Genomic DNA, 25,780 nt, shown 5'->3' on the forward strand with positions numbered 1-25,780 from the left:
TTTACTAATGGTCAGATTAGGAAAATTGTTAGTTGAAACCTTATTGGTTGTTTCCTGATTTGGGCCTGATGCTTGGTACAATTTAGCCTGACTAAGTCTGAATCAACACGTGAACAAGAAAAGGACAGCATTGCGACTCGAGACCACACAGTTGCGACTCGTAACCACAGCATGACAACTCGAAACCGCAACGGTTGCGACTCGAGACTACGACGGTTGCGACTCGTAACCACAGCGTGACAACTCGAGACCGCAACGGTTGCGACTCGCAACCACAGCGTGACAAGCCGAGACCTCCTGGTTGCGACTCGAGACCACCTTGTTGCGACTGGGCTGTCCACTTTGGTTATTGGGCCAGAATGTGTTAATATGGGCTACCTGTTAACTGGACTATGTGTTGCTGAAGTTCTGTTTGAATTTGTGCATGTTAGGGCCGGCCCAATAACCCACTGTATGTTGTATGCATGTTACGTGTTAGTTATGAGTAGATTATACGTGATTGCTCGTACACCAAACCTGACCTATACCGGTAACCATGTTAGGACGTGGTGACCAGCGTGTTTGACAAGTAACCTAATCTGCCGAGCAACCCAAGGTGAGTTCACACACTAAAAGCATGCGTCCCGTGGAGGGACACGGACCAACTACCAACTTTGGGAAAACACTTTTGAACCATTACTTCCGGGGGAAAACAGAATGGGTAATTACTATCTCCGGGGGAGATACGTTTGGATATTATTTATGAATCACAACTAGCCATGCTAAACGAAACTCTATCACTTTAAGTCCCTGCTTACAGTACCGATTAATCGCCGGGGGCGAACGGGTTATTAGTTGATAGCGCTATTAGGTTTGACAACCTCACACCGTGACCGGGGGAGATCGGGCGTGAACTAGTAGACCTTGCAACATGGTCAATGACGATAGACATTGACTTGGGGCACAACAACTTTCCGTCAACAGTTTCGGTATCTACAGTTTAGTGAGCTTATAGATGGGGTAGCTCCCCACAACGTGATTATAAATGCTTTATCTAAACAACTTATGTTTTTGGTAAACTAAAACTGGACAACTAGTGAACTCACTCAGCATTATTGTTGACCCCTTACTGCATGCTTTGCAGGTAACCTGTGACTGAGGAGCTGCTGCTTGGGGATGTGTAGTGTTCGTCAAAACCCGTGTGTTGGGTTTAATTATCTTGAACTAAGAACTATCCTTAAAACTATTTGGTTTATGCTTCCGCTGTTTTGTTAAACTAATTATCGAACTTAAACTACGATGTTGCTAACTACTTTGGGTAGCAAATATTTCTACTATAAATCAATGCTCAGTATAATTGGTGGCTGGATCCTGGTCGGTCACGCCTCCAAGCGGTGGTGTTCCGCAAGTGGTTTTTGGGGGTGTGACAGATTGGTATCAGAGCCATTGGTTATAGTGAACTTGGTTTTAAAAAGGGGGAAAATCTTTTTGGGAAAAACCAGACTATAACCTGTGACTCGCGACGACACTACACTCCAAGTGCAAGGCTCAACACAATAGACCTCATAGCTCGGACTAGTGTTTACTTGTTTGCTTACCTTATGTTTTCTGTTTTGCTATACGTACTAGTGTGCCTAATTAGATAGATACACCTCTCTCTTCTATCTCATTCTCGCTACATTACGACATCACACTCATACTATGTTTTCTGATTATGAAGACAATGAGTGGACGTGGAAGAGGAAACATCAACATGACTCAGGCTCAATTCACTAACCTGCTTAACACGGTGGCTGCAGCTTTCGCAGCTCACCCTGGAGGTAAACTCGATATCCTAGGATGTTTAGATCCTACCGCCACAACGCCTTTTATCCATAAATCTATACGCTTCGCTTCTCACGAACAGGTCAGCATGCACCTGCGCAACCACCCATGTGTACTTTCAATACTTTCATGGATTGCAAGCCTCTCCCTTTCAACGGCACTGAGGGTGCCATAGGTCTTCTGCACTGGATTGAGAAAGTTGAAGCTGTCTTTGCTGTCTGTGAGTGTCCCCCTGCGAATTGGGTGAAGTTTGCTACTGCAACACTTGAAGGAAACGCGCTTTCCTGGTGGAAGGCGCAAATTCAGATGTTTGGTTTGGAAACTGCTAATGCTACTGCGTGGGAGGATTTCAAGGACATGATTAAGGAGGAGTACTGTCACCGGGATGACATCCACAAACTTGAGAACGAGTACTACGCGCTTAAGATGGTTGGGTCAGAGATTGAAACCTACACCAAGCTGTCCAATGACTTTGCTGCCCTTTGCCCAAACATGTCTCGACCTATGTATCGAAGAATCGAGTTGTACGTCAAGGGTTTGGCCCCAGAAATTCGAAGCCATGTGACTTCAGCCAACCTCACTACCATTCAGCCGATCGTTCGACTTGCTCACAAACTCACTGATCAGGCCGTAGAGGAGGGCAGGTTGCCCAAAAGGATCAGTGCTACTGTCGGAACTTCTAGTGACAACAAGCGTAAGTGGGAAGGAAATCAAAGCAAGGATGCTAACCCCACTCAGGCCCCAGCACAGCAAAGGAAAACTGAAAACAACAAGGGCACTCAACAGCAGGGTGGCTATCGCGGTAACCACCCCAAGTGCAACAAGTGCAATCGACATCACAGTGGGCCTTGTGGGAAAAGTCAGTGTCAGCGATGTAACAAGATGGGGCATGAGGCCAAGGACTGTAGGAGTCCACGTCCCGTGGGGCAGAACCAGCAGCAGCAGCATCATGGGAACGCCAAGGGTTGTTTCCAGTGTGGATCTGAGGGGCACTATAAGAAGAATTGCCCTGAACTGAACCAGAACCGCAACAACAATCAGGGAGCTGGAAACAACGATCAGAACAACAACGCTGGGAATGGTGCTAGAGGAAGGGCTTTTGTGATTGGAGCTGGAGAAGCGAGGAATGACCCCAATGTCGTGGCGGGTAAGTTCCTACTCGATGATCGTTATGTTTCTGTATTATTTGATTCTGGAGCCGATGCTAGTTATGTGTCCTTACGTGTTAGTAAGAAGCTTAAGCGTCCGCTTTCGTTACTAAGTTCTCATCATATCGTCGAGTTAGCTAATGGTAGAAACATCGAGGCCTCACATGTTATCAAAGGCTGCAAACTAGAACTGTCTGGTCAGACGTTTAGCATCGATCTTTTCCCTGTTACACTTGGAAGCTTCGACGTCGTCATCGGTATGGATTGGTTATCCAAGCATCGCGCTGAGATCCTCTGTCAAGAGAAAGCAGTTCGTATTCCCCGCCGTTCTGGCAAACCCCTCATTGTACAAGGTGGCAAAGGCGGAGAAATCTCCGGCGTTATCTCATTCTTGAAGGCCCAGAAGTGTTTACGAAAGGGGCACACCGCTATCTTAGCACTTGTCACCAACACGCAGGAAAAGGAAAAGAGGATTGAAGATTTTCCAGTAGTGCGTGACTACCCCGAGGTATTTCCTGAAGAATTACCTGGACTCCCTCCCCACCGTCAGGTCGAATTCCAAATCGAGCTAGCTCCCGGAGCAGCGCCCATAGCTCGTGCGCCTTATCGACTAGCCCCCGCAGAATTGAAGGAACTCTCTACTCAACTACAGGAACTATTGGATAAAGGGTTTATTCGCCCTAGTTCATCACCCTGGGGAGCACCGGTACTCTTTGTTAAGAAGAAGGATGGCACGTTCCGAATGTGCATTGACTATCGTGAGCTGAACAAGGTTACCATCAAGAATCGTTACCCTCTCCCGCGAATCGACGACCTATTCGATCAGTTGCAAGGATCGAGCTACTACTCTAAGATCGACTTACGATCGGGCTATCATCAGCTAAGGGTCCGTAATGAAGACATCTCCAAAACTGCATTCAGGACTCGTTATGGTCACTATGAATTCCTTGTTATGCCCTTTGGAATGACCAACGCGCCCGCGGTATTTATGGATCTCATGAACCGAGTGTGCAAACCTTACCTCGACAAATTTGTGATCGTGTTTATAGACGGCATCCTGATCTACTCGAAAAGTCAAGAAGAGCATGAACAGCACCTGCGCCTTATCCTCGAACTCCTTCGCAATGAGCAACTGTATGCCAAGTTCTCGAAATGCGACTTCTGGCTTCGAGAAGTCCATTTCCTTGGGCACGTGGTTAACAAGGATGGAATTCACGTCGACCCTGCAAAGATCGACTCTATAAAGAATTGGCCTACCACTAAGACTCCGACCGAAGTCCGCCAATTCTTGGGACTAGCAGGGTACTATCGAAGATTTATCATGGGATTCTCAAAGATCGCTCAGCCTCTCACGGCTCTTACTCAGAAGGGTATGGTTTATAAATGGGGTGAAGCTCAGGAAACCGCATTTCAGAAACTAAAGGATAATCTCTGTAGTGCTCCTATCCTCTCGTTGCCTGAAGGCACTGACGACTTTGTGGTTTACTGCGATGCGTCCATCCATGGGCTCGGTTGTGTGTTAATGCAACGCGACAAAGTTATTGCCTACGCCTCTCGACAACTTAAGACGCACGAAAGGCACTACACAACGCACGACTTGGAACTAGGAGCAGTGATCTTTGCGCTTAAGATATGGAGACATTACCTGTACGGTACCAAGTGCCATTTACACCGATCACAGGAGTCTCGAGCATATCTTCAAGCAAAAGGAATTAAACATGCGACAACGTCGATGGGTCGAACTCCTGAATGATTATGAATGCGCCATCAAGTACCATCCGGGCAAGGCCAATGTCGTGGCAGACGCCCTCAGCCGAAAAGACACTACGCCCAAGCGCGTGCGAGCGTTACAACTTACTATCCAGTCTAATCTCCCTACCCAGATTCGAAATGCTCAGGCTGAAGCTCTGAAACCGGAAAACATCAGGGCTGAGTCCCTGCGAGGATCGAGACAACGACTAGAGCAAAAAGAAGACGGCGCCTACTATGTGGCAGGGCGTATTTGGGTCCCACTCTACGGAGATCTACGTGAGCTTGTGATGGACGAAGCCCATAAGTCCCGTTATTCAGTACATCCTGGTTCAGACAAGATGTACCACGACTTAAGGACCACTTACTGGTGGCCTGGCATGAAAGCCCACATAGCAGCTTACGTTAGCAAATGTTTAACCTGCGCAAGAGTCAAGACTGAGTATCAGAAACCAGCAGGACTACTCCAGCAACCCGAAATCCCGAAGTGGAAATGGGAACAAATTTCCATGGATTTTGTTACGGGGCTACCTAGATCCCAACACGGGAATGACACTATTTGGGTAATAGTAGATCGATTGACTAAGTCTGCACACTTTCTGGCCATTAAGGAAACAGACAAGTTTTCTACCTTGGCAGAAATCTATTTAAAGGAAGTAGTCTCGAGACACGGGGTGCCAACTTCTATTATTTCCGACCGAGACGCTCGTTTTACTTCCGAGTTGTGGCAAGCTATGCACAAATCCTTTGGCTCACGCTTGGACATGAGCACCGCTTATCACCCACAAACGGATGGGCAGTCTGAACGCACCATCCAAACCCTGGAAGACATGCTTAGAGCATGTGTGATCGATTTTGGCAAGAACTGGGAGAAGCATCTACCGCTGGTGGAATTCTCCTACAATAACAGCTACCACACTAGCATTCAGGCGGCACCTTTTGAGGCATTGTACGGTCGTAAATGCCGATCACCTCTTTGTTGGGCGGAAGTCGGTGACAGTCAAATCACAGGCCCAGAACTGGTGGTAGATACGACGGAAAAGATTGCCCAGATCAGACAACGCATGGCGGCAGCTCGTGACCGTCAGAAAAGCTACGCTGATAAGCGTAGGAAACCGCTAGAATTCCAGGTCGGGGACCGGGTTCTACTTAAAGTCTCACCCTGGAAGGGTGTGGTTCGTTTCGGTAAACGGGGCAAGCTGAATCCGCGATATGTTGGACCATTCGAAATTACCGAGAAAATCGGTAAGGTTGCTTATAGATTGAACCTGCCTGCAGAGCTGAGTGAAGTGCACAATGTTTTTCACGTGTCTAATCTGAAGAAGTGTCTGTCGGATGAAACACTCATAATTCCCTTCAAGGAACTCACTATTGATGAACAGCTACACTTCACTGAGGAACCGATTGAGATCACGGATCGAGAGATCAAAACCCTCAAACGTAGCCAAATACCTCTCGTGCGAGTTCGTTGGAACTCACGACGTGGCCCAGAGTTTACCTGGGAGCGGGAAGACCAGATGAAGTGCAAGTATCCCCAGTTGTTCCCAAACGAAACCCCCAGCACTGAAGCTACAACCGAATTTCGGGACGAAATTCCAAACTAACGGGGGATGATGTGACACCCCGTTGAAACACGCTAGCTTGGCAGTGGCTGCCTTAACTTTCGGGACGAAAGTTCTTAAAACTTGGGGATAATGTGACACTCTGGGTTTTTCCGAACGAACATCTTGTAATATCTTTGTGTACATATATGTTATTAAATGGAAACGTGACTCTTTGCATGATATGTGTTGTATGTATGTATTATATTTATATACTATATACGTATATACTAGTGAGTCGAGACCACGACTCGAGACCCCTTGGTCTCGAGTGGGCCACTCGGTTTCGAGTGGGCCTCTTGAGCCGTAACCGGTTTGGGCCGAAACCCCCAAGCCCAACTCGAGATCCCTTGTATATAAATCCCAACCTTTCCCCACTTCCTTCATTTTACACAAACACACAAACACTCCTCTCTCTCTCTCACTAGAAAACCCTCAACAACACCACTTTCTCTCCTTAATCTCGGTTCAAGCTTGGAGCAAATCGGATCTCACAAGGAATCTCGGTCAAGCTCATCATCATTCGGACACTCTACTTTCTCGGTTTCTTCCTTGTCTCGGCGCCTTCTTCTTAACCGGTTAGTGTTATTGTATGTGTAAAGGATTTATGTGTGTTGAATGGACTAGAAAGTGTCTAGTTAGTAGTGTTATACATGATTTTTCGAATGATTTGTGAGTTTCACCATATGTGTAAACCATGTTAGGATGCTTGTTAAAATGTTCAAAATGACTAGTTGAATGTTTAAACTAAATGGTAGGTAATTTGGAGATGAATGAGGGATTTTTATGACAAAACATATTCTTGTATGAAAAATGTTGTTTATAGATGATGAACCAAGGATTATGTGTAATTCATGAACTATTTGGTTTATGGTTGCTTTGAATATGAAAACCCTAGAATGATGAACTTGTGATGAACTTGTTGAATGTGACTTGAAGATTTAAAAAGGGCAATGTTTGATCCATGTTTACTAATGGTCAGATTAGGAAAATTGTTAGTTGAAACCTTATTGGTTGTTTCCTGATTTGGGCCTGATGCTTGGTACAATTTAGCCTGACTAAGTCTGAATCAACACGTGAACAAGAAAAGGACAGCATTGCGACTCGAGACCACACAGTTGCGACTCGTAACCACAGCATGACAACTCGAAACCGAAACGGTTGCGACTCGAGACTACGACGGTTGCGACTCGTAACCACAGTGTGACAACTCGAGACCGCAACGGTTGCGACTCGCAACCACAGCGTGACAAGCCGAGACCTCCTGGTTGCGACTCGAGACCACCTTGTTGCGACTGGGCTGTCCACTTTGGTTATTGGGCCAGAATGTGTTAATATGGGCTACCTGTTAACTGGACTATGTGTTGCTGAAGTTCAGTTTGAATGTGTGCATGTTAGGGCCGGCCCAATAACCCACTGTATGTTGTATGCATGTTACGTGTTAGTTATGAGTAGATTATACGTGATTGCTCGTACACCAAACCTGACCTATACCGGTAACCATGTTAGGACGTGGTGACCAGCGTGTTTGACAAGTAACCTAATCTGCCGAGCAACCCAAGGTGAGTTCACACACTAAAAGCATGCGTCCCGTGGAGGGACACGGACCAACTACCAACTTTGGGAAAACACTTTTGAACCATTACTTCCGGGGGAAAACAGAATGGGTAATTACTATCTCCGGGGGAGATACGTTTGGATATTATTTATGAATCACAACTAGCCATGCTAAACGAAACTCTATCACTTTAAGTCCCTGCTTACAGTACCGATTAATCGCCGGGGGCGAACGGGTTATTAGTTGATAGCGCTATTAGGTTTGACAACCTCACACCGTGACCGGGGGAGATCGGGCGTGAACTAGTAGACCTTGCAACATGGTCAATGACGATAGACATTGACTCGGGGCACAACAACTTTCCGTCAACAGTTTCGGTATCTACAGTTTAGTGAGCTTACAGATGGGGTAGCTCCCCACAACGTGATTATAAATGCTTTATCTAAACAACTTATGTTTTTGGTAAACTAAAACTGGACAACTAGTTAACTCACTCAGCATTATTGTTGACCCCTTACTGCATGCTTTGCAGGTAACCTGTGACTGAGGAGCTGCTGCTTGGGGATGTGTAGTGTTCGTCAAAACCCGTGTGTTGGGTTTAATTATCTTGAACTAAGAACTATCCTTAAAACTAATTGGTTTATGCTTCCGCTGTTTTGTTAAACTAATTATCGAACTTAAACTACGATGTTGCTAACTACTTTGGGTAGCAAATATTTCTACTATAAATCAATGCTCAGTATAATTGGTGGCTGGATCCTGGTCGGTCACGCCTCCAAGCGGTGGTGTTCCGCAAGTGGTTTTTGGGGGTGTGACAAATTAGAGCGGTCCGATTATTTTATCTCAGGTAGTCATAATCACTTATTTACTATGTTTTTGTAGCATTAATAAGTGGTAGCAACATGAATAAACTGTGCAAGTAGTCAAACGGGTCACGTGAGCATTCCCATAATTTGATGTCCCTTTTATAAAATTTATAAGGGTAAATCACGTTTTACGCTTTTAAGTTACATCGGATGTTCTTTATAATATTCACTGAAGTTTTTTGCAATTCATATTTACAAGAAAGTAAATATTGCTTTTGTTACTCACAGATCAACACTGGCAATTGTTTTTACTGTGACTACTTCCCTCCTAACAGTGATTCCAAACCGAAAATGTGGCCCGAAGCGTGGTCTGGATGGTAACGTGATATTTTACGCAGACCGGTCTCCGTCTTCAAAAGGTTACTCACAGTCTTGCTCAGGTATTCCGCCGTATGATTTTCTTCATCCCGGTTAACGCGATATTTGTCCAGTTTATTCTTTGATTCAAGAATATTATTATAACATAGACCCATTCTTTGCTTCTGCATTCTCACACAAACTCACATCAATGCTTTTTGGAGTTTGAGTTTGTTCTGATGCATTTAATGTGTCAATACAGGTTGGGCCTTGTTGCAACAATAAAGGTATGCCTTTATTGGCAGTATCATATAAATGGAAATAATAATCAGTGGCGGTGTCTTGTTTTATTTTCCATTTAAAGTCATTCATTTAATGTTGTCGCTTATCCCCCCATGACATATATTCATTTGTGTGTTGTTGTTGGTCTTGTCTTTTGACTTTCTAGGAGCGTGCTAATGAGATATTTAAGAAGGTCAAAGACCAGAAGTCAAGTAGGGGAAGAAACCAAGACGCCATATAGGCGGCCTGTCTTTACACCGCTTGCCGTCAAGAAGACAAGCCACGCACTGTAAAGGGTATAAACAATCCACATTAGTTTAATCGGATGCTTACTGGTCTCTGTTTATATGAACTGGATTTTCATTGTCTTGAACCAGTGTTCAAATAGAAATCTGTTCGGTTGCCAACAGAGCCACCAAGAAAGAAATTGGACGTGCAAAAGATTACATTGCTAATTAAACTGAACTTTTAGGTGCATTCTGTTTATACCATTATATTGTCTTTTTTTTATTTGGGTAGTGTTTGCCTTAAATTAAGGGAGCTTAAGACCTTGGATGTCACACTTGGTGTAAGCTTCGGTTGGCCCCTATAGCTACCCTTAAGGGATCATTGTTCTATAACTGCCTATCATCTTGTTTTTATTTGCAGTAAGTTATGTAGGTTAAGTTACAGGATCATACTAAAAAGTAAGAAAATAACGCCTAAGAGGGAGTTATTTTTTATTTATTGATTTATTAAAAAAAATAGATCATTTCAATCATGATGATACATGTAGCCATGACCACTCGAGTTAGGTAAGATTGCTGTTATTAGAAAAAACACCTATATCTATACTATATATATAATGCATATCTATACTATCAAATGATGTTGGATATTTGATTATCAGTTTCTTATTTGATGTTTGTTTGTAGGTACTAAAGACATTAATAGGTGATGAAGTGATATCTTGTGCGGGGATTCAACGAGGTATAGTTTTGATGTAAATTTTATGTTTTAACAATTATAGTTCCGTAGTGGTCTCTTTTTTTTTCTATTCAAGGGGTGTTTGGATTTGGATTTTGTCTTATGAATTGATATTTTTTAATGTTTTGAAATACAGAATTTGGGGCTGTGAGTAGGCCTGGATCGAGATTGGGGAGGGAAAACGAAACGAAAAACCCTAATCGATTGCTGATTGTTTCTCCCCACGGTAACTCTGCGTCGTTGCTGATGGTTCTTGCTTTTCCGTCTATGCCACCTCACTCCTGGTATTCTTCATCCAGGTCTTTATATTTAAAGATTCATTGTCATTTGAAGTGGTATTCTCAATCCATGTCTTTATTATATGGGGCCTTTAATTCATTTTTCTGCAATTTTGGGGAAATTTCAACTCTTTCATTTTGATTTCATCATTTCTTGTTGGAGAACTATGAATTTCGTGATTTCATTGCTCAATTCATTTTAAATATAGCATTATTCCCAATTTCAAGTAGGTTTTTGATCTGTTTTTGTGTTCCCTCTAAGTCTAAAGATACACAGGCACTTAGACTCCTTGATGATCAAAGGTGAGTATTATGTTATTGATCAGAAACAACATGGATGAATTAAACAAAAAATAAACTTAATCTGATCTTTTTTGTTGTCATTACAAAGGGACAGCTGTAGATGAACTCATGAACGTGGTCTATATGCTCTTTGATGGATTGGAACCTGGAACATCAACTGTTTCAGTTGTCACAAGAAGAATATTATGACCATTGGAGCTCAAGACAGCTTGCTGCAGCTGGTTTGCTTCTATCTAAATCTTGCCTTGAATACCTGATGCATAAATTGTTTTATTTATCAGCATATATCGTCTTAACTTTGATGGGTCAAATTGGTAAATGAAAAAATATAGCGAAAAAGGAAGCAAGACATATAAATTGAAGGTGTCCTAAAGCATTATTCTTAATGCACACACGTGTACAGCCTATGAAAAATATGGCTTGCTATTCCAGTTTAGTTTTGCTTTTTATAGCGTTCGATGCTAATGTTCTCTTTCATATATGAAAAGTTATAAGCTTATTATTTTGATTGTGGTTAAATCATCACTATAGGTTTGTTTTTATTTTTTTAAACTAAATCCATAGATATACCTTTATGGCTTTATTTAATTTTAATTTTGGTAAATTATGAGGTGGGGTGTAATATTGGATTATACCGGTGTAACTAATTGTGGATAGATTGTTAGCTTCCCTGGGGTTAGAAACGTTGTTCGAGTTTAACTTCTTTGTGTTTTTTTAGAAGAAAAGTGAATTATTTGGGGTATGTCTCTTTTATTAGTCCAGATCGTTTATTATATGAAAAATATTACGTCAAGAGATCCCCAAATGGTGCTTTAAGAAATGTATTATGTATGCGAGGAAACCAAAAGTTTGTGTTAAAACAATAGTTACAAACTTCCTTCCCACATTGTTTTCGTGCATGCTATTTTTAAAATTTTAATTAATATAATAGTTCTTTACTCTTTGATCCGTGAAGCGAGCCAAACTTATCGAAGCAAGGCATACTAAGAATCAGAGGACGAGAAGAAAGGAGAAAGAGGCGCAGGCGCAGGCGCAGGAGAGAGTATACCTTCTTTGGTCTTTGCCTATTCCGTTAACTATTGCTTTTGTTAGAACTGAAATATACATTATGCTCTTCAAGAACACTAATTAGGGGTCATGTGTAATTATAGGATCAACCAACATGACAAGACTGGGTCCTTTGAAATCAATTTGAAACTAAGTTTTTTTTTCTCTTTTGTATAATTATACTGTATAGCCTTGTACATATATGAAATCTTATAAAGTTGACTTTGTGATGATTTGGCATTTTGTGTTAGACGGTAATGTGATGATGTGTGTAGTTGTAATACATGGTTTAACAGTTATACCATTTGTTGACGTGGTAGAAGCCTTGAAAATTAGATTCTCACACCGGATTAATAAGCACAATTTATTAACTAGAACTTCACAAGGTTTTTTTTTAACGGTATAGATCGACTGGTAAAAGATCCCCTACAGCCCTACTAAAGTTCGGAACCGCCCAAGTTCGAATCTCCTTCCCATCGGTGCGTACGGTTTGCTGGGCCGACACACATAGTGAAGGTCGAACCTGGTACCCCACAGAAGAAAGCCCTTGGGGGAAAACTCCTGATCGCTTCCAAGGTTTATAAGAACTTGATTTTCACAAAATGGTGGATGAGAACTTGATTCTATGGGGTAAAATATGAACATTCCACACAGTTTGTTTAGAGCATTCACATTTGTTTAATTTTTTAAATGATATGCCATGGATGCACATTGGCAGGACAACGCTATTCAGACCTTCCCTTAACCGAAAATTTAGATTTTAGTTATGACCCAACTGAACTGAACCTTCTCATACACGCCTTTAGAATTATTAACAAGTGTTGTGTTTTCCGTTGTATCGCGAATTTGGTTTGGTTATGGCTCAAAACTGAACCGCCCTGTACATAGCCCTAAGCTCATCAACCTAAGTGATATGTTTCCCGCCGCATCGTGCGGGTAAACGACTAGTATATATATATATATATATATATATATATATATATATATATATATATATATATAGGGGAGGGTTAGGTTCATTTATGAACTTTACCCTAATTGTGAACAAAACCAACTCATCTTGGCCATTGATCTAGTTTTAAAAATATAATGGTATGATTGTCATTATACATTTAAACATAATTTTTTAATTAAATTTAAGACATATTCGGTTTTCTTTTATCATGATCAGTTACAAAATACATGTAACTACCCCTATAATCTTGCGATCCAAACATCTGTGCGTAAGTTTGATTTCAGATTTCACCCAATAAAAACCATGTTGATTTGTATTGCATTGCATTTGTGCTGTTCATCATTTTCAACCAATTCGAACATCTTATTGTTTTCATTCAGTCCACTTTTTCCATCATCCTTGGAGTTATTTCCATAAAAAGTAATATTATGCCTGACACACGGGATCAAATCTATCGTTTCACAAACTTCATCGATTAACAGCCAGAAGAAGATCATGTGTATATACAGTCTACACACTACTAGAAAACTAGGCAATTGCAACCAAAATTTGTGACCTACATAAGGCGGTGGCAAAATTAGCGACCAGTTTGCGACCAACATCAAAACAATCGCAAAATCAAAGACCAACCCACATTCGGTAGCAAAACGGTCTCAAATTTTGCAACCACAATTTTCCGGTCGCAAATAGTTGAATGGTGGTCGGAAAACAGTCGCAAATACGAGAAAAATAAAAAAAGCAAAAGTTGTGACCGCCTAAAACGGTCGCAAATACAAGAAATATATAAAAAACAAAAGTTGCGACTATCTAAATTGGTCGCAAATACGAGAATATCTAAAAATAAAAAAGTATAAGTTGCACAGAAATATATAAAAAACAAAAGTTACTTTTGTCAAACTCCTCCGTCCGTTGCACTCTTCTTCACTGCATCTCTTCCACCACCTAGGGTTTCATTTTTTCATCTGATCCACAATTTTACCACCACAAATCCTCTCAATTTCTTCTGATATCTCTCTCTCTCATACAATTCACACCACTGGATCCACCAATTGCTTCAATTTCGCTCCGATTACACCTCAGGATCCGATTCCGGCCGAGCGTTTTCATTCTACGATGAGAATGATCGATTACTGTCCTCAACTTCCTCGTCTTCGTCGGAAATGATGACGGAGATGATAAAGTCATGTTAATCGATCCGAATTGCAGTAGTGTTTGTGATTATAATAGTTTTGGATGTTTATCACCTTTATCTAGGTTTCAGATGGGCGTTTTGAACAGTTACGATGTTTGGAGCCGTCCTCCGTGGATGAACGCCGTGTGCGGTTGCTCCGGCAGATGTCAAATTTGGTAAGTATGACTCACCGGATCAGTTAGAGGTTTCGGTTTATGGTAAAATTAGATCGAAATCAGCCAATAGTAGTGAACACTATAATATTAGTTCTAGTTTTAATTTGTGGGGAAATTGGCCTGTAATAATCTCACCTAGACCTTATTGGCCATTAATAATCCCACCTCAGAATATTCCCCCCACCAGTCCCACCTTTCACATATTTTTCCTACAATGGTCCCCCGTTAAAAAAACTTAACGGAGTTAAGCTTTTTTCCAAATTACAAACATATTTTTTAGGGCTTTTGATTAGAACGACGATACGAGTCCATTGATGTAAAACTTGCCTCGAAACGGTGCTCCAAACGATGAAAACGACGCTTCAATTCGGGTGTTTAAATTTCCAATTAACCAAAATCAAGTCACTTGGAGCACCATTTCGAAGTAAGTTTTACATCAATGGACTCGTATCATCGTTCTGATCAAAAGCCCTAAAAAATCTGTTTGTAGTTTGGAAAAAAAGCTTAACTCCGTTAAGTTTTTTTAACGGGGGACCATTGTAGGAAAAATAAGTGAAATGTGGGACTGGTGTGGGGAATATTCTGAGGTGGGATTATTAATGGCCAATAAGGTCTAGGTGGGATTATTACATGCCAATTCCCCTAATTTGTGTCATGAAAGTCGTTTTATGAATGCTGATGCCTCTGTTGTTAATCACTTAGAAAAAAAGTTTATTTGAGAATGTGAAGGCTTTGAGGAAGAAGACGATTGAAACCTGTTTGAAAGTGAACAATGAACATTCTATCATGCTTTGTTTTCCGCAGAGTTTGACGGATGCTAGATGAACGAAATCTGAGGTTTACGAAGGGTTTCGCATGTGTATTGTGATGAATTGTCTCATGTTACTTTCTAAACGCTAATTTTTCTTTAACTTTGGTGTGAATCTGTGAGTATATGCGATTGTTTTAAATTAGGTTGATTGTTTAGTGATATTTTGATTTTTTCTTCATTTTTGTGGATGATTACTGTTGTGATTAGAAAATAAGTATGATAATTAGGTCATTAGATATGGAACCATGATAACTGTAGTATTAAAAAAAATATTATGATCTAGTTTTAATAAAGAAGACGTGTTCATTGAAAACATCCTTTCAATAGATAGTTTCATCATGAGATACCTTCAATTGCTGAAAATTTATTAACACAGAAGTTATCTTGGTTAAACTATGTAATTAGCACTTTATTGCTCAAAAGAGATATGTCACTGATGTTGTCTGGGCTATCTAATCTTTTCTCTTGAAGTTAGTTTCTTTTGCTCTTATTTCTGTTGACCCAAACCTGTTTCGAAAGGCAAACCATACAGAATTGAATCAGTTTGAAATCTGGGTTCAATGTATTATTTAACTACGGGTTATCCCAAACCGGTTTCAAAACTGTATTCAATGTATACATGCTCAAACCTGAGGATCAGACCGGATTCGAACAAGCTTCAGATCAGTTTATTGGTTTAGTATCCGGTTTCAAATTCGGATCCGGATCCTGTTTGGTTGTGCACCTCTAATTTGAGTTATGATCTTAACAAAAAACTCTTAAACCATTTGAGCCAGGCCATTAACTGAACCAGTTGGGAAAAGCCCAAAGAAACTGAAACCAATCTTTGAAGCCCAAACTTGATGGGCCCACGTTGAATTTTCTTTTGCAGAAAGCAATTCTTCCAAGAATTTCATGAGTGGGAATCCGTCAAGTTTCAATGATGTTAAAAGTCAACAAAATATTTAAGAAAAGTTTGATTCCTGGTTGTGGTTGTTAATCAAGGAGTATTTATATAACTGCCGGAAGTCTATTTCTGTATTTTTCCGACGGTGAGTAATCTCTGTCTCGTTTCATGATGTTTTTAGTTGTTTGTGGTTGTTATTGCTTATTTGCTGCTATTTGTTTATATGATTTGGTGATTGATCATAGTGATTGATTGTGTTAAAAGTATATATATGATTTGAATTATTTATTAAGACTTGAAATTATTTTAATTGTCTTTGATCTTTCATGTTTTATTAGGTTTGAGCTTTCATGTTTAAGTGGTGAATTAGGGCTAGCTATCTACCATCTATGATCTAATTGAATCATACTTGAACTAGATGAGTGAATTTTTCACACAATTCCTTGGTTTGAGTTTAGTCTAAACGGGTCACAAGTTTACTTGAGGGTCGTTTAGGTTGACCCGTTTGGTTTCAATATGTTTTACATCAACACTTAATCTGATTGAATGTTTTGTGCCAAAATTAGAAGGATAAAAGAGAAAGAAGTATCTGATTTTATAGTCTAAAAAAAAGGGTAGTTGCACGGTACCCCTGACCGCGGAAGGGATCTCCCTTCCCAGTTCACCACCCGACAAGGATCCCTGGCGGCAAATACCCATAGCCATCAAAGAGGGGTAAGAAACATGTTTCGAACCCGAGACCTCGAGTGTCCTCCGTCCGGCTTTAAAGCGGGTGTTGGTGGCCACCAAAGTGGCACTAATGGGAATTGAACTTGGGTCTCCATTGGAGAACCCAAGTCACTCCACCACTAGGCCACTTGTGGTGGTTTGATTTTATAGTCTAAATGACATTTTATATGTTTTTTTGTTGTAAATTTGTAATTTTGGAGGATAAATATGCAAAAAAAAAAAAAAATATAATAAATTTTTTGGGCCATTGAGCATTTGTTCCAAGCGAGATGTCTGATAGGTTTGGAGAAGTGGCGAGCGGGCCAACCCAAGACCCATCTACCAACAGTAGCGACGCTGGCGATTTCGAGTGCAACATATGCTTTGACTTTACAAATGGCTTCACCTACATTCACATTCTCAAGAATGCCCTGTTTGTAAAGCCCAAATTGAAGAAGGAAAGTTAGTCCCTTTATACCATAGAGGAAAGGACTCAACCACTCGAAGTTCAAGACCCATTCCTGATGACGAAATCCCAAATATGAAACTGTCAGGAAATTACGAGAGAAACCATATACGTGGAATGACATGAGACGGTAAGAACGATGCACCCACACTAAAACGGGCCGACATTGGTATTGCGGTTGCTGATGCAACCCCTGGTGCATTCAATATTGTGTTGACCGAGCCTGGGCTGAGTGTAAATATCTCCGTGAAATATTCTATCACCTAACATCTACAAGCTATCATTATACATTCATATCATACGCGTATAATTTATGTAAACATTTGCTGGTTAGACCAGTTATTGGTAGCTTCTGACCCGCTTACGTTATATTCATTTGATAGTTATTTGTGTTCCTCCTTTTCAAGACGGGTTTCTAATGGTGGATGAGCTTGTTGTTTCTGATGGTGGATGCTTGCAGGTAATATCATTACTGTAATTTTATTACGTAGATTACGATTACAAATGACATTGAATTTTACCTTCTCTACGTTCGCTGGACCTCCTAGCCTTGTGCAGTTGGACCTCCTGACCTTGTGCAGCCTCCAGTTGCAGGTAGGTGTTTGACTGTTTTCATTACAACAGGTCTCAAGTTTGACTGAAAGAACTATTATATGTCCGATGTTCAGATGCTTGATACAGGTCTCAAGTTTGACTTTGTTGACCAAGACTTATAATTGACCTGAAGTTACCTAATAATATCAACTTTCTTCTTCATCTTCCTTTTTGTAGATACGCTTACCTGGACAAAGTTCATAACCGATGTCGAGCTATTGCCACCTAGAGCTGGTCATACAACCGTTGTATTTGGAGGTTTTACTGACGCTGGAGATCTTTATGATGACTTATATATGTTTGATCTTGGTAATCTACTGAATATTTGTATTTAGTTTAACATGATATTAAAAGCACTACCTTTATGTGTTCAATCTTAATCTTTTCAATTATTGTGCAGAAACGTTTAGATGGACCAAGGTTATTACTTTAGGAGTGGGCCCATCTGCCAGATTTTCTATGGCAGGAAGCACTTTGCATCCACAGCATGGAGGCGTTCTTATATTCATGGGAGGCTGCAATAAGAGTCTCGAGGCACTTGATGACATGTTCTACCTACACGCAGGTTTTATTAACATTGTGATTACGGGTCAAAGTCATGTTGGTTGCCCAAGTCATGTAATTCGTTAAGTGTCAACATAGGCCATTGAAACCTGGATTGCTCTTTCAGTCTGCTTCGGTTGGACATGCCTAAGTTTTCCTTTATAATATATCTTTCAGACTGCTTCAGTTGGACATGCCTAAGCTTTCAAGGCACAGGTAAACTTATTGAGTTTTTTTAGATAATCAATGTTTTAAATATACTGTTATACTATATTACTACTATGATAATCTTGTCTTTTAAATAAGAGTAAGGTACATGGATGGTCCTTGTGGTTTATATGCGTATACGCTTACGGGTCTAACTTCTAAGAGCCGTGAATCATATGCTAATGTTGGCATCATTGCTGAACAGGTGATCATACCTTTGAAGTTTCCTTAAGTTTTTCCACTTTAAGTTTGTGTATCTTGATAAAAATTAGTTCGTTACTTTATGGTCATCAAATGGAAGCCTCTGTAAGTTGTGAAGTTCAAATGGCATCCTGGTGCCATGAATGGGTACAAGTGATTGATTATTTATTCGTAAGTTTTATTTTTTTACTACCTCGACTCACATTATAGATTCTGCTCAATCTAGAAGATAATTTCGTACATGTTTTAATTAGTCGTAAAATTTTAAACGGTTGAAGCTTTGTTTTTTTTTTGTTTTGTTTATTATAAAGGGCCTTAACGTTGTTTATTTTGCTATTCTTTGTTGATTCAGATGGATATATATTTTATGGGCATGCACATGATCTCCACAACAGATAATGCTCTCAGTTCAAGTGGTAATTTGTTCCTTCTTGAGCATATAGTTAACTGATTAGTTTCATAAATTGTGATTATGCTGGCCATTAATATTTCACTTTTCATTGGTTTTATTAGATCGAAAGGTTAAACGTGATTATCCAAGATATAGCGAAAGAAAAAGAAGAAGAAAAAGAAAAAGAAAGGTTGAATGATATTATTGCAGGATTGGTGGTGGAAAAAGAGAAACATAAGGCGGAGAAAGAGGCTATGAATGAAAGAATGGCAAACATTGAAGCAATGCTAAAGGCTAGGTTTCAAAACGTATAATCATCGACTTAGGTTTCAAACGTTTAAACACTTTGTTTTGAATATGTATTTTGTTACGGTAACTTTGGTATTTGATGTTTCAAGTGAAATGTTTTATATAAATTTGAAAGTTTGATAATATGTAAATTTTAAAATTGACATTATATAGAGGTTAAAATAGAAAATGGCTGAAATTAATTAATAAAAAATAAATAAAAATTGCGACCGCAATAGCGGTCGCAATTTTTCAAAAGGCAAGTGGTTGCAAAGCGGTCGCAGTTTGTAAAAGGCATGCGGTCGGAATACGGTCGCATCAAGACCGTCACAACCGAAGTCCCACAAAACCAGGAACAGTCGCAATATTTGTGACCATTATTAAAGTCGCAAAACCCAGGTCGCAAAAGATAATAGCAGTCGCAACTTAGTCGGAATAGAGCAATTGCGACGGGTGTTTTTCCAATCGCAGTTCCGGTTGGAAAACGGTCGCAACAGGGCAATTGCGACTGGTTTGCGACCAAAATTGCGGTCGGAAAAACCTAGTTTTCTAGTAGTGACATATTTCACAATTCAAGATTACACATATGTATTCTTATATCAAAGAAGTGAAATGGGAGACAATACACATGTGTATACTGCGATTAGTACTGAACCAGAAAAAAACATGAACATTGTTAGTTACACGACATAGTATTCCAGCTTCAATGCATGTACACATATGTACAGTTTCTATATTTCACAATTCACGATTACACATGTCTTCTTATATCAACAACTGAAATGGCAAACAATACACATGTGTATACTACCATTAGTATTGGATGAAAAGAAGATACGAGAGAGAGAGAGAGGATCGGTTGAAGATATGTACGTCAGTTTTTTTTTATTAAAGTATAAAGAATTTCTTGATTATGGTGTGTATCTTGGAAACTGATAAAGAGATTTATGGGATTACAGTTTTCAAACCACATACATTTAATATGAAATTTCCATTTCTACCCTTTACATTAATATTAATATTAAACTTATTATATCCTTAATTACAATTTTGCCATTAATCTCACTACTACAAAATTGGGTAATTGTTACCAAAATTTGCCACAAAAAAAAACCGTAGTAAATTTAGCCACCAATTTCCCACGACGAAGTAAATTAAGCGTATTTGACATGGCATGGTGGCTAAGTGGTCAAAAATTCTGTGACCATTTATTTTCGGTTGCAAATTTGTGTGAAAAATGATAATTTATAAAATAATGTCGCCAAATCATCTGAAAAAAAACGATGCGGCTGAATTGCCACCGTATTTGCCACCGGTGAAATTTGAGCGGGTTATTTTTAATTTTTTATCCGGCGCGCCATCATACATTATCCACGTTTCACATAACCGACCTCTCCCCAAATTAGGGTTTCAATCCAATTTTACTTGAAGAAAGATATTAATCTCCCTATACACCATTCCAGGTCTAAATCCAAGAGCACAACCATCGACCTTGTCTGCTCCATATATTAGGGTTTTGTTACTTCACCATTCCATGGTATGATTCTTGATTTCCATGACTTTTTTTATCCTATTCCTTTTCAAAAATTTAATTTCAAATGACGTACACTTCAATTAACAGTTAATCAAATGAATTAAATCTTGCTCTTTTCAAGATTTCTTGTGTGGATTTATAATTGCTACTTAGATAAACCCTAGATATTGGAATTATTATGCGATTATGATTAATGGCGACTCAATCCACTTAAAGACTCCAACTTCTGAATTATTATGCGATTGTTTTTTGGAGGGTGTTTGATTTTACTAAAATATTCAAGTTTATTTAGGTCATATCTTGATTTTATAGGTTTACATTTATACAAGATTATGGGTAGGTTTATATATTGGAATTGGGAATCTGATCTTGGTACGATCAGTTTTGATGAGTGATTGAAAGAATCTGATATGGATTTTGATGTTTGTAGGATTGGAATCGATCTTTGAAACTAGGGATGAGCATTTGGTACCGGGTGCCGGTACCGGGTATATTCAGTACCGGTACCGGTTCCTATTTTCCCCGTTTTTCAATACCGGTACCGATATTTACGGGTAAAGTAAATACCGGTACTTTATAGGTACCAGTAACGAACTGGTATATTCGGTACCGGTATCAATTTTCCCCACTTTTTGGTACCGGTACTTTCGGTACCGGTTCGGTACCGAACGGGTACCGTGCTAATCTATATTTGCAACCGGTGATTGTTTACAAACATGGAATCAAGGATTCTTTCATGTTTCAAATGTTTCTCTATGTATTAATAGATGCTAAATGCATTGTGTTTTTTATAGGTTTTAGTCAAACATGGTATGGAACAAATATCTGAAACATACGATGGCATTCCCATGCCCTCAAAGGAGCAAGAGGTATATACTTAACACATTATATTTTAATCAATCATATTTCCTTTTTATATATCTATCTTACATTCAAAATTGGTTTTCAGATTAAATATTCAACATTTTTTTAGAAAAACAGTGTTATATGTTCTTTTAATGGTATTGGTACTTTTAATGGTACCATACCCACTAAAGATACCCATGTTTGGTTTTGACTTTAGCTTAATTTCGGTGGTTGTCTGCGCTATGCAGTACAGTATCGGTACTTTTAACGGTACGGTACCGGTACTTTTGACGGTACGGTACCATAGCCTAACAAACATAATGGGTATGGTATTAGATTTTGAATTTACTTCAATTTTGGTAATATCACTATGCAGTATGGCGCAGGTTTTGGACTTTTAAAGGGTATTTTACCATACTAGAACCGACCTTAACATACGATACGTTATTCAGTTTTTTAATTTAGCTCAATTTTGGTGGCAGAGCTACGCCGTATGGTACGATTTGAGACTTTTATCGGTACCATACCATTCGGTTTTGGTTTTAGCTAAATTTTGGTATTGGTACTATGCGGTATGGTAACGGTTTGGTACCTGTACCAGTCTCATCCCTAAATTTGATATTAGAAATTATTGAAACAGTTACTTTTGTTTATGTAAATTTGGACAGAGAATATTGTTTTTGATCTGTCAATTGTTTTGGTTATGATTGTGTAAAATTAAGGTTTTTATATTATTATTGTATGGAGGTAGAAGTTTTTTTTGTTTTTTGAAGGTCTTGTTTATTGGTAAATTTTGCAGGACATAGCTGAAGCACAGAACATATCATTGCCATTTGCTTGCAGGTACGGTATTGGTTCTATTATTCATGTTATATAATTTGCAGCTATATTTTCTTTGACTAATAGACTGATAGCATCTATGACGCTGAGCGAAAGTATAACATAAGAGATAATCCTAATAGGAAATTATAAGTTTGATAGGTATTTCTAAATATGAGAAAATAACCTAGATAAACCATAGTTGTCAATAGCGAGCGTAGCGATCGCTATAGCGCGCTACATAACGTATAGGTCTAGGCTCGCTATCAGGGTTGTAGCGATAATAGCGATTTTTTTTTTGTTTTTTTTAATATAAATAGCAATTAAATATTTGAGTTTAAAGCTACTATATTTGCAGTGCATGTGCAGCTCAGGTGTTCGATAAAATGTTTGTACCAGATCGTTGAATAAATTGGATTCGTTGAACAAAAAAGGGCTCTATATTTTCCTTTGGTCATCAGGTAAATTACTTAATAATTTCTACTTTCATCACTTGCATCTAATCTTTTCTACACCCAGCTCGTCAAAATTAGGGGCTTTTTTGGATTGCAATTTGGTGCATTTGGAGTCATGAGCACTGGGGATTTCCTCAACTTTTATTTTTCTAAACTTAAGTTTCCATGTAAGTTTTTAGGCTTTATTTTAATGTTACCACTCTTCTTTTGATGATGTCGTTTATTCAAGCTAAGCTATCTTAGATATCAACCAACAAATTTGGATTAAATATTACATCTTCTAATCATACACCAGCAGTAGCGGTAGTCTGGGGTTCACTTAGTTCCAAATAGGTCAATTGGGATGGATGTGTTTATCTCAAATTTAGGTGAAATGTAAAAATTAACTAAACAAGGACAGGTCAAACATGTTAGTTTTTTCAAAATATAATCTTATTATTACGATCTTCTAAAAGCATTCATTCAAATATTCATAGTAATAAACTAATATTATTGTTTTTGCATGTTTGATCAAGTCACTGAGTTCTTATCATTGGGGTCTCTCGAAAGCTATTGGAACACTCTAGTTAATTAACTATATATAAAAATAGATAAATGGATGAGCAGTTTTGTTGGTCAAGCAAAAGAAGCAGCCATGCCCGAGCAGCCACATAGTCGATATAATTAGCGAATGATAATGTTGAGTTATTTATTACTTTTACAGCTAAAGATGGGATGGTGGATGGCAACATGCTGCGATGGCTGCAATGGTGGATAGCAGTGGTGCTGCGAGCAGCCTCGTAGTCGATCCATAGGTCAATAGTAAGTTTTTTATTGCTTTGAGACAAACTTAAAAAACCATTGCAAATGGTAATGTTGAATTTTTTTAATGCTTTTGTAGATTACAAGAAGATAATTGGTATGTCAAAGTTTCCATCTAGTTAGTTATAACTAAAATAACATGTATGTTTGTTTAGTAGTTTCCATCTAGTTAATTATATTTAGGACAAAAACATTCGTTATAACTATAATAATGGGTATGTTAGTTTCTTTGTTGTGGAAGAAAAGACAGAATTTTTTATTTCAATATGTGCTACTCAGTTTCTCGCATGCTAAATGATAGAAAAATATAGTAGGTGATCAATAGGGTATGTTATATGGGTTGTTGAGTTGACTTAAAATAAATAAAATAAATACTTTGTACTTCTCTTTATTCTTTATTCCCTGTAGGAGTAAGTAGTTTAATTTGATAAACCAGTTATACAGACTCTGAGCGAGAAGTGTATAACTATGACTGGATTGTGTTCTTCCTCAACCAACAACCTACCTGACTCGTTATCAGTTTTATTTTTTTTAATTCTGACTCTTGATTCTATTTAGTGGTTGTTTTGTAGATTGAAATGTAAACTTGGTTATCAAGGAGAGCTCGTTAAGGAAAAGGATGAAGAAAATGAAAGGTTATGTGGAATTATTACGGGGCTATTGGCTGAAAAAGAAAAAGATAACGTGGATAAACATACGATGCTCAATAGAATGTCACAAATTGAAGCTTTGTTAACAGCTATTGTTCTAAGATAGGCTATAAACACTTGGTTTTTAATGTTTCTAGGTTTATCATATTAGGATAATTTCGGTTATTTGATATTTTAGTTGGTATTTTTTTATAAGAATACTTTATATGATTTTGAAACAGGAAAAACTATGACAGAAATGTTTTATTTAGTTTTGGGTTTTTGTAATTTGATTGGAGTATTTGTATAATTTGCAATTTTATTGAATTATAATATAATTGTGATGAAAAAAGCAGGGAAAAAATAGGAATGGTAGCAAATATTCAATATGGTCGCTAAATGGTAACAAATAGTCAATGCAAACGGTAGCTAATTGGTAGCAAATGTTCAATACCACGGCTAAATGGTAGCAATTTTTTATGAAAATGGTGGCTAAATGGTAGCAATATTGGTGGCTAAATGATACCAAAACCATTGAAAAAACCGTAGCAACTTGGTAGCAAAAAGTCCCGGTCATGTGGTGAACAATGAGCGGTCACAAATTATAAAATCAATCATCTACAAAATCAAGGGTCCATAATGGTTCATTTTGTTCTCATATTAGGGTAGGTTCACTTAGGATCCCTACCCATATAGGGGATGGTTCAAATAAAAATCACTTTTAACACGGAAACTCGAAAACTAACTAAAAAAGCCTAAAAAACACACCAATTTTTTTTACAATTTTTTTATTAAAAATCGCTAGTTTTTGTATACAAAAAAAAAATTCAAAAAAAAAAAAAAATTGTAGTGCACAAGTGTACATGTAATAATACACATGTGTAGTACACATACACATGTGTACTATTACACAAGTGCACTACAAAAAAAAATTGAAAAAAAGTTTTTTTATATACATAAAATAGCGAAAATTGATAAAAAAAAATGGTATGTTTTTTGGGCTTTTTTAGTTAGTTTTTGCGTTAACTAGTGTTTTCATTTGAACATTCCTATATATATATATATATATATATATAGGGTAAGGATAGTGTAAAAAGAGCCTAAATTGTGAGAAGTGTATTATAACACTATATATAATACTATATAACACCATATAAACACCGTATAACAATATGTAACACCATATAATACCATAAAACACTATGTAACACTATATATCATTATATAACAAATATAACACTATACATCTATCATAGACATGCTATCAGACAACCTATAGTGTTATATTTGTTATATAATGATATATAGTGTTACAAAGTGTTATATGGCATTATATGGTGTTACATATTGTTATACGATGTTTATATGGTGTTATATAGTATTATATATAATGTTATAATA

General features: G+C 38.5%; 2 protein-coding genes and 1 long non-coding RNA gene across 23 annotated transcripts; all 3 read left to right on the top strand.

Moving 5' to 3' along the window:
* Nucleotides 1-8,676: 8,676 nt before the first annotated feature.
* LOC110885791 lies at nt 8,677-12,131 on the top strand. 8 transcript variants are annotated; one of them, XR_004891838.1, is made up of 8 exons: nt 8,677-8,706; nt 8,954-9,105; nt 9,285-9,309; nt 9,471-10,273; nt 10,407-10,851; nt 10,940-11,072; nt 11,807-11,893; nt 12,003-12,131. It is a non-coding gene; the product is annotated as an uncharacterized LOC110885791 (long non-coding RNA). The 8 variants fall into 8 exon arrangements; XR_004891842.1 differs by having other exon boundaries at nt 10,407-10,569; nt 10,780-10,851; nt 11,807-12,131; XR_004891841.1 differs by having other exon boundaries at nt 10,407-10,554; nt 10,780-10,851; nt 11,807-12,131.
* A 5,593-nt stretch (nt 12,132-17,724) lies between these two features.
* On the top strand, nt 17,725-19,321 carry LOC110882699 (acyl-CoA-binding domain-containing protein 4-like). Its single transcript, XM_022130653.2, has 6 exons — nt 17,725-17,752; nt 17,843-17,974; nt 18,066-18,230; nt 18,386-18,424; nt 18,621-18,763; nt 19,130-19,321. Exons 1-6 carry the CDS (start codon nt 17,725-17,727, stop codon nt 19,319-19,321), a joined length of 699 nt encoding a protein of 232 aa, XP_021986345.2.
* Nucleotides 19,322-20,663: 1,342 nt separating this feature from the next.
* LOC110910036 lies at nt 20,664-24,639 on the top strand. Of its 14 annotated transcripts, XR_004891845.1 has the most exons (8): nt 20,665-20,832; nt 21,260-21,529; nt 21,624-21,698; nt 22,449-22,518; nt 22,853-22,955; nt 23,014-23,116; nt 23,653-23,750; nt 24,323-24,639. XR_004891845.1 is itself a non-coding variant. In XM_035989637.1 (5 exons), exons 3-5 carry the CDS (start codon nt 21,642-21,644, stop codon nt 24,504-24,506), a joined length of 285 nt encoding a protein of 94 aa, XP_035845530.1. In that variant the 5' UTR covers nt 20,664-20,832; nt 21,260-21,529; nt 21,624-21,641; the 3' UTR covers nt 24,507-24,639. The 14 variants fall into 14 exon arrangements, 2 of the variants coding, with proteins under 2 accessions (XP_035845530.1, XP_022010441.1); XR_004891847.1 differs by lacking the exon at nt 21,260-21,529 and having other exon boundaries at nt 20,667-20,832; nt 22,864-22,955; XR_004891848.1 differs by lacking the exon at nt 21,260-21,529 and having other exon boundaries at nt 20,667-20,832; nt 22,475-22,518; nt 22,864-22,955; nt 23,028-23,116.
* Nucleotides 24,640-25,780: the final 1,141 nt, after the last annotated feature.

This window comes from Helianthus annuus, chromosome 4 (genome assembly GCF_002127325.2).
Source record: "Helianthus annuus cultivar XRQ/B chromosome 4, HanXRQr2.0-SUNRISE, whole genome shotgun sequence".
In the NCBI taxonomy this organism is placed as follows: Eukaryota; Viridiplantae; Streptophyta; class Magnoliopsida; order Asterales; family Asteraceae; genus Helianthus; species Helianthus annuus.

What these genes read in the sequence shown, in the direction of transcription:
- LOC110882699 (XM_022130653.2), top strand. Translation starts at nt 17,725, where the DNA reads ATGTCCGATGTTCAGATGCTTGATACAG. An exon ending in CTTATATATGTTTGATCTTG is followed by an intron (nt 17,975 to 18,065) that starts GTAATCTACTGA and finishes ATTATTGTGCAG; the next exon opens with AAACGTTTAGATGGACCAAG. An exon ending in CCTAAGCTTTCAAGGCACAG is followed by an intron (nt 18,425 to 18,620) that starts GTAAACTTATTG and finishes ATTGCTGAACAG; the next exon opens with GTGATCATACCTTTGAAGTT.
- LOC110910036 (XM_022154749.2), top strand. An exon ending in TGCCCTCAAAGGAGCAAGAG is followed by an intron (nt 21,699 to 22,474) that starts GTATATACTTAA and finishes TAAATTTTGCAG; the next exon opens with GACATAGCTGAAGCACAGAA. An exon ending in TCATTGCCATTTGCTTGCAG is followed by an intron (nt 22,519 to 24,322) that starts GTACGGTATTGG and finishes GTTGTTTTGTAG; the next exon opens with ATTGAAATGTAAACTTGGTT.